Below are 8,675 nucleotides of genomic sequence, written 5' to 3'. Positions count from 1 at the left end.
CAACAGACTTTTTTTTTACCTCATCATTCAGAATTCAATCCAAGATCCAGAACACGTGCTGTATGGGTGGGAGGAGCAAACACTCCCTCTCTCCTGTCAATCATCTGAGACGTGGCCTCACGTGTCTCTGTTTCACAAAAGCACGTGTTAAGAACGTACACCGGCTGTACATCGTGTGATTGCCGTCTGGCTGCGACTACATTTGGGGAGAAAAAATAAAAATAAAAATCTTGTTTAAATATTTAAAGTATTTATTGTGTAATGTTTATATTTAACTGTCATTTATTTTCTCACTTATTTTAATCTGATAAATGTGTTAATAATAAATGTAAAAGATCAGTAGATTTTTACCTACAATGAAACTGTAAAATATGGTTTATAGACAACAAACCAGAAGAGTAGAACAGATCGGAGAATAAGATTTTATTTACATTTCAGAGTAGATATAAAACATTTAAATCCCCCCCCAAAGATCTAAATCATAAGTGGAAAAATGTCTGAAAATCCACCACTTATTTCCCAAAACCCCAAACATTCACATCTCCGTCTTTCCTCCACAACCAGAAATTTCATCCCAAAAATATGATTTAATCCGTAAACCACGTGGACTGGAGAACAGCCATAAAGTCAAACAATAATACAAAAATCTAAAGTACCAACAAGAACAGAAAAAATTCCCCTAAAACACTTCACCTGCGAACAGCGAAACCTGTGCCGATAATCACCGATACATTACATCGCAATATTCACGTACAAGACCGGTATCATGGGAAGTTTAACGTTTCCTTGTCCTTGCGTTTGAGACATTTAAGACAGACGTCTTCACAGGTAGCGTTATTGTGCTCACGTTCAAAAAGCAGCATTAAAAAAAAAAAAAAAAAAAGGTCCCTATTTCAGACGAACTTTGTACGTGATTCTCAGGTGTTTTGTCGTAAATACAATAAAAAAACCGAACAAAAGGAAACAGTTCTGTTAAATTCAGCGGCACGAAACCAAAACCCATATTTTAAATCTGCGTTTTTTTTCTGTTGACAAATAAAGGAATCTTTTTTTAAACAATGAAATTTAATTAGAGAATAATTCAAAAGATTTGCACAGGATCTGTGTGTTTCTGGATTAAAGGGGCGTGGCTTAACAGATCCATTATGTGAATATAATGTTAATGTGACCAAATCCAAGAAAGTTACATACTGCAGCTTTAAAATACAACCACGTGTAAAAGAGTAACACAATAACAGTCATGACTATTACACCGTGATTCAACTGTACGCTAAACAATAACAATGAATGATAAAAAAAATAAAAATGTGTGAGATATTTCACTATACGTGGGTTGAACTTGTGACAGAGCTCTGCCCACACAGAAATATGTATTATTGTGTTATATTTTTTTGCTAGAAATCGCTCCTAGGGTTTAATGTAGCTAGCTAGCGTGACATGATCTGAACATGAGCGTATGACAGCACAGAGTGGTCATGTGATTATGTTTGTGAGCAGCGAAAAAACGAATACACAATTAAAACGAAGAACAACACGTGTTCAAGTAACGCAATGTACGAGATCCAGCAATCAGGTACAAAACCACAAATCACAGACAAGCAGCCAGATGAATATTCTTACACACACACACACACACACACACACACACACACACACACACACACACACACGTAAACACAAAAATAAATACAGATGAGGAGGAGATATTTTTAATATATGCGTGACTATTTCATGAGAGGAAGGGACATTTCTAATGACGTGGTCCCGATTGATCACATTTTTCTTAGTAACTCGCTTTTGCTTATAAATTGTTACTTGATAAAGATTCGTTTGGACATGATATAAAAGTGTAACGTCAGGACACACCCACTGAACAAAAGGTTTCATCTAAACATAATAAACCTGCAGAGAACCCACTGGAACACCAACAAAACAGTGGGCAACCACCACTGAATGATTATATGATTTGTGACATCATGTGTATGGAAGTGGGCGGGGCTTTACCAAATTCTGTCTGACAACCTCAATTAAAATGTTATAATCATGACGCATTCTGACTGGTCACAAGATGTTCATTAATGATCTATTACAGCAGCTCTGTACATTATCGTTTCTATAGCAACAGGGGCATGTAAACAGAGGTGTTTAAGTGATGTTTATTATATGAAGGAATCTCTAGTGTCAGTGCTGTGTAATAGTCAGAAGTAAAACTGTACACTTTTTTACAGTTGCGAGAATCAAGCGAGAACTTGGGATGTTTTTATAACGTTAAACGTTTTATTTGGAGGTCATTGTGACGACATTTTAAATCCCTACTCTCCAATCCTCTAACAATTACGATGTCACTGTACTCAAAATGAATAAATGATTCTTGATCCAAAAACCAGACAGACGAACCGAATGAAAGGAAACGGGAAACAAACTGTAGAGAAATAACTGCACTTAAAAATCATTACAAAATATAAATAAACAAACGTACCTTTAACGGTGTTCATAAAATCCTTCACAGCACTTCCCTAGTCTGTACAAAGTGCATTATGGGTAATCAGTATTACTATGTGGACATCAATCTGTTGCAGTGCATTATGGGATTTTTCACAGCACGCTTTAAAATAGTGCACAAGGTAATAAACACGGGGGTTAGGAACTTACAGGGAGAATCAGGAAATGGTACAGGAGTGTATGATCCTCTACTAATAATAATAATAATGATGAAAATTCAGATCAGGTACAGGGACGCTAATTAATACTTAACCTTTAGCAGATCTTTATCACCAGGTGTTAATCAGCTAACAGAACCTTTTTTTTAAGCCTATAGAGGGTTTGAGATGAACATTTAATTTGATTTATTAAATTTTTAACTTCAGGTTAAAATTCAGCTCACTAATGTTCGTGAAGTATATAGATGTCCGTCACATTTCCAGGACACACTACACCTGCGTTTAAACATTCTTTCACACTCAGCTACAGCAATAATAGTGAGGATTGTCTGTTCTGTTCATGTAGACTTGGAATTCTTGTCCCACTGAATAACGACTTGGAGAAATAAAAAAAAGATTTGTGATCAGGTGCGTCAGTTTAGTAAAATATAAAAAGATTTGGAGTGGGCAATATGATTCTAAAGATCTGATGTAAAAGTCAAATTATATATTGTATACATTTTATCATTTTGATCCAAATTTCATTTACGGAGGAAAAAAAACCTTTAGTTTAAAACGTTATCATTTGTTACTGTAACCGCAGTCAATGTGAACACAGCGATGTGTTTAAACACCAGGTCTGGCCTTAATAAAGAACAAAAAGTGAAATTAGATTAACTTTATAGCTTATTATTGTGCTAGAAAACACGTTAAGGCGAAACGCTGGCGTAGCGCTTTTAACATTTGTTCATAGACTCAGAATGCGAATTAGAAATAATACTAGAAGTGTAAATGAGCATGCAGGAGCGATATGTTGTGTTCACTCGACCTTAACAATTAATCTGCTACGTGTTCAAACACTGAACAAACAAACCATTTTTCCTCTGTTGGGAAAAAAAAAAAAAAAAAAGCAAAAATGTATATTTATGAGCCATGGAAAGTTCATTTGTTCATTATGACATCCTAGAAAGTGCGTGGTCCTCAGGCTCAGTAGTGTTTCTCCTGTAGGTAATCTTTCATTTTATTGGGTAAAGGCAGTTTCCTGATCAGGTCGATGCGCGTGTACTGACGAATCACGAAGCGGCACGAGTACTGCAGCGAGCGCACTTGCATAAACCGAGAAACGGGATTGGTCAGTCTGACAGGGTACGTGACAGACCCGGGTAAACGTGACCTGGAGTAACAGAATGCGCCACTCTCCGAATCCCTGATGGAATTCTCAATGAGCTCTACGATGGACGTGTGGCCCTCCATGTCGGGTTGCTCGTAGAAGCTGAAGGAACCGTTGGAATGTTCGATCCGAGTATGAAGCGTCTTTGTTTGCGAACGAAAACTTAAACTCAGCAGGTATCGCTCATCAGAACTGTCCCGAACCAAAAAGGAACCGTCCGGAAGGTTGGTGAGCTTCTCTTCAGCTTCCCAGCGCGTAATCGGACCCCAGTACCATCCCTGCTTGGCCAGTTTCTTCAGCTCCACCGTGAGACTTGTGACCACCATCGGCCCACTGGTCTGCACTGCGTCGTACACCCGCTGGACTCCTGGTGCTGAATTCGGATCGAAGCTGAGATGTTCCAGAACCGAATCGCTGACTTGGGTACCACCGAACCTGGAAAAACTGCTGACAGGAAGTGGAGGTAGCAGAGGAGATTCAAGGTGTGAGCTTTGGAGAAGAACGCTTGCAGAGTTCAGGATGAGCCGGTTTACTGACTGATCCATGAACATGTCAGGAGAAAGGAGGTCATGATTGATGATGGAGTCTTCGTCAGCATGGAGAGAACACTCGCTCTGAGGCAAGACGTCCATCGGAGACGTTCCGTCCAGACAAAAAGGCTGAGGCGCACCGTCGACAGAGAAAAGCCCGTCATCTAAAGGCAACGCGTACTGAATGTAATCCTGAGCTGAAAGACCGATGACTACAGGCACATGATCGTCCATTTCTAAATCGCTGTTCTGGGGGTCAGGACTCGGACCGTCAAACATCTCGTCTGCTAGGAAGTTCTTCTGGATTGCATTGAGAGACAAACTCGAATTACTGGACGGGATCAGACCGCTGACCCTGGCGTTGCCCATCTCCTCCGAGGTGGTCACTCTGAGAGGCCATGGCGTCGGGCTGTAATGGTGGCTCTGTAAAGACTGCAAGCGAGAGGAATGCTGCGACTTCAGGTCACGGAACGTGATCGGCTCTGAGGACGACGAGAAAGCGTCGTCTTCGATCGAGCAAACGGACGGAGAACTCGCTTTGACCTTTGGTTTCTGCTTGGTCGACAATCTCCTCTTCAGCGTTCCCATAAGACCTTCGCTTTTAGAGCGACTTTTACATCCTTTCAGTTCCTTGTTATCCAGATTATCATCTGCGAGGTCCTTGTTGTAGCAGCCTCCGTAAAGAGAAGGCTCTGAAGACGGAAAGGCGCTGGACAGGTCCGGCTGAGACACTGCATACTCGCTCTCTTCTTTCCCTTTTATACTCAACGACTTTTTGATCGTGTTGAGACTAAATTTCTTCATCCTGGACTTGTGAGAACTAATCACACAAAACTGATCCAGAAAGAAAGCTGCGGTGAATGTGAACACTTTCACATCGCTACTGACACGAGGCAGCCATGTCTGAGGAGAAAACAGAGGAACAAACTATTACATATAAAACATATATTATAAACTCTTAGAAACAGAATGTGATCAAAGACAGTGGAAAAGCTGTTCTCAAAAATATAGCTGTAATCATTTAGAAAGAATAATAATAATAATAATAATAATAATAATAATAATAATGTGGAAGTGGGACTGAAATAAAAGCAGGTAAAGATGTATTTATGTTTTAACATTCAGTCCTGTTTTTTAAAGTAAAAGTGAGTCTTGATGTATTTAGATGTGATGTTAGTTGTTTTTTTTTCTAGTTTTGAAGCAGTTTATTTAGATTGTTCTCTGAGGTAATGTTCTCCTCAGGCCTGACTCTGGACCTGCATTAGCACCTGAGCTACAACAGAAAACACAATAAGAACAATTTGTTCTCTGACAATCATGAACACCGATTATAACCCGTTACCTGCAGGTCGTGTGGGATGCTGTCAGCTAACCGCAGTCCTCATGATTTTCTTTAGAATCCACATGAAGCCTGAAGCCCCCAAAAACCTCAAGACGTTTTCTTCCTGCTCTTTTTTAGCTCTTATACGTTAACACAAGGGGCTCCGCCGCGCATGCGCAACACTCTCGCGCATGCGTAGTGACCTAATGATGCGCGAGACCTTTTTGACAGCCTCTTTTCATCTTAGCTTTAGCTCGCGGATTAGCCGCAATGTCAGGGGTCCTCACAGAAATCTGTACTTTTATGCACCATTAAAAGATCGTGTAATTGTTACAAACATTTAAAATGTATTCATTTTAAAGTATCAAACCAAAAAAAAACCTCTCGACTTGCTAGCATCAGTGCTAGCTTTGAGTTAGCATTTCTATCTGTCAGTCAACGCTACGCCTCTTTGTTGGGAAAGCGCGAGGGTCTTTAAACGTCACTACGGTGGCCGAGGAGGACACGAGAGCGTATTAATTAATACAACGAGAATGAAACAAATAGGAGTGTTATGTTTGGGAAAATAAAGGAATAGAAACATGGAAAAAGTGTAAAAAAAATTATTAAAGATCACAATTCAGACATTCACTTGTGATTATGTGATCACAATAAAATGATCAATTTAAAAATAAACACAATTTTTATTTATTCCTAATGACCCAAGAAACTATGGAAGTCCTAAGAGGCCACACATTATAATAATTTTATTTCCTTTATTTTCTAGTGATCTCAATATAACAAACATTGTTTTATTGTGGATAATAACCAGAAGCGTCTGTGGCAGCAGGTGCATGAACGGTCACAGTTGTTATCTATGATGCTGCTCATAAGCCAAATACACAGAAAAATAAAGTTTGGATCAGGAGGAAACAATATTTATTATGGCCAGATCACAAGACAATTCATGATCACGAGACAAAACAAGAAAGAAAAACACATTATAATGCATGTCCTTTCAGGACTTCTACACACATTTCTCTCATATAATTTCTTTACAAGAATAATCCCATCGCATCGAGATTTGACCTGTAACCATAATGTTAAATGTTTAATGTTAAAATTAATCAACCTAATTGCTTAGCCAGATCTGGTGTATTCTTGTAATGTGTGTTTATTTGTTCATAAACTTGTAGTTTGATTCTCAGAACAGAAATTCTTTCTGAAATGTTTTCTTTTTTGTTATGCACTTTATGTATTATATTTGTTTTTGGAGTCATTTATTCCTGGGTTTTTGACAGATGTAATTAATTTGCAGTCAATTTCTTTCTTAATTTCATTATTTGTTTTTTATTTCTTTATGGTTTAGGTGGAGGCTTTAATTAAGCCCTTTTGGATTTCCTGCCTCTCTCTGCACAGCATACGGATTCTACTTTCTTTGTCTTGTTCTTTTTACTGTATATATTTTATTCTAGCACAAAATTAATACATTTAATAAACTCAGAAATCTGAAGTAAATAAAAAAGTCAAAGTATGCACATAAAGGTTCATTGTTTACATAAATGCATTTACATTCTTTTAGAAATGTGCTGGAGAAAAGCAAAATTCAACCTTCTTATTCACCATATATCCTCACTAATGCTCTGTAGGACTGAACGATATCAAAAATAATCATAACAAGATCCTTTATTAACATCTCCATGTTCTTCCATTGTAAAGAATGTTTAACTGTTTAGTAATAACATTAAATTCAACGTCAGTTCTTAGATTTACTCGCAGTTTTATGTGTGGAATATGATATTTATTGATTTTACAAGCTGTTAAAAATGACACGTGTCTATGCTTCACCATGTGGAAGTTCTCAGGTCACGTTTCAGACATGGCGGATATCCGCTAGTGGTAACGTCACTGCGCATACTGCTGAAGTTCGCTCAGTTTCACAGCAATTGTGTTTATGCACATCCTGTGATCCTGTGGGTATTTATCTCGCCGGTAAAATGATGTTAGAAGTTCCAGCATCAGGATCTCAGCTAAACCCCACAGACCTCTGCACCACCATGGCACGTCAGATCGTAGCTCCGTGTTTCAGTACAGAACCTCCGATGATTCAGTGGTGGTCTAATTAGTGTCAGTATGGCTTCAGGAAGAGTGTGTGTGTGTGTTCTTTTGGTTAATTGATGTCATATTCTGCTTTTATTCCTCCTGCACTTTCCTTCTCTGACAGCGTTGTGTGTTTTTGTGGTTAGATGTGCTGAAGGCTGCAGCTTGGAGACTCTTATAGTGGGAAAGGAGTAATTACTCCACTTTATTAGAGCTGCTCATGCCGGTGTGCTACTGTGATTTTCACCACTAATAAAAATGCTATTAAGATGAACTGAATTTAAAATGATTTGGTAAGATTTTGTGGAAAAGTAGCTCAGTGTCTCTTTTTGGTTATTAAACAGATTCGCTCATTTCAGCAAGTCAGTAAGTTCTGTTAACCCCAGACTTCTTACTGCCTCCTGCCTGCTCACTGTGAGCTTTAGAAACTAGTCTACATCTGTGGTGTGTGAGAGAGACAGGAGATGATCCACCAGTGGATTGAAAAAGCAGCGTAATGACAGGAAACATGTTGATGAGCTGAAAATGGCACATTGAGAAGAAAAAATGTCACCAAACAGATTAAAACTAAAGTAATGAGTCTTATTTGAAAATGTAAGAAGTAGAATGAACAGATATTTGTGTAAAAATGTAATGAGTGATAATACCAGAAAAATCTACTTGAGTACAATAAGTTTTCATGCCTGATTATCACGTGTCATTACGGATCTGTGGCACGTGGGAAACTTGATGCTTTATAACGGCAGTGCACTCTGTCCCCGAGCTCTCCTCACACGATCTCACCCTGTTCGCCTCGGCTCCTGCAGACTTCGCCCTCAGCTCACTGTTTTCACACCGTTGTGGAGATCCGGCACGAATCGCAGAAGAAGCTTGACACATGATGGAAAGAAGACTTTCAGGACACTTTCCAGAAGAACACTGAGAGCAAGAGGACT

The 8,675-nt window shown here is 38.8% G+C and overlaps 1 protein-coding gene across 1 annotated transcript; it reads right to left on the bottom strand.

The window, feature by feature from the left end:
• Positions 1–408: 408 nt before the first annotated feature.
• socs6b (suppressor of cytokine signaling 6b) lies at positions 409–6,120 on the bottom strand. Its single transcript, XM_046877070.1, has 2 exons — positions 5,683–6,120; positions 409–5,243 (listed from the first exon to the last, which is right to left on the bottom strand). Exon 2 carries the CDS (start codon positions 5,142–5,144, stop codon positions 3,627–3,629), a length of 1,518 nt encoding a protein of 505 aa, XP_046733026.1. The 5' UTR covers positions 5,145–5,243; positions 5,683–6,120; the 3' UTR covers positions 409–3,626.
• Between the last annotated feature and the right edge of the window lie 2,555 nt (positions 6,121–8,675).

Source organism: Silurus meridionalis, chromosome 20, assembly GCF_014805685.1.
Source record: "Silurus meridionalis isolate SWU-2019-XX chromosome 20, ASM1480568v1, whole genome shotgun sequence".
In the NCBI taxonomy this organism is placed as follows: domain Eukaryota; kingdom Metazoa; phylum Chordata; class Actinopteri; order Siluriformes; family Siluridae; genus Silurus; species Silurus meridionalis.
The sequence above is the reverse complement of the archived record's forward strand: the minus strand, read 5'-3'. Positions and strand labels throughout refer to the sequence as shown.

What these genes read in the sequence shown, in the direction of transcription:
- socs6b (XM_046877070.1), bottom strand. Translation starts at nt 5,144, where the DNA reads ATGAAGAAATTTAGTCTCAACACGATCAAAAAGTCGTTGAGTATAAAA.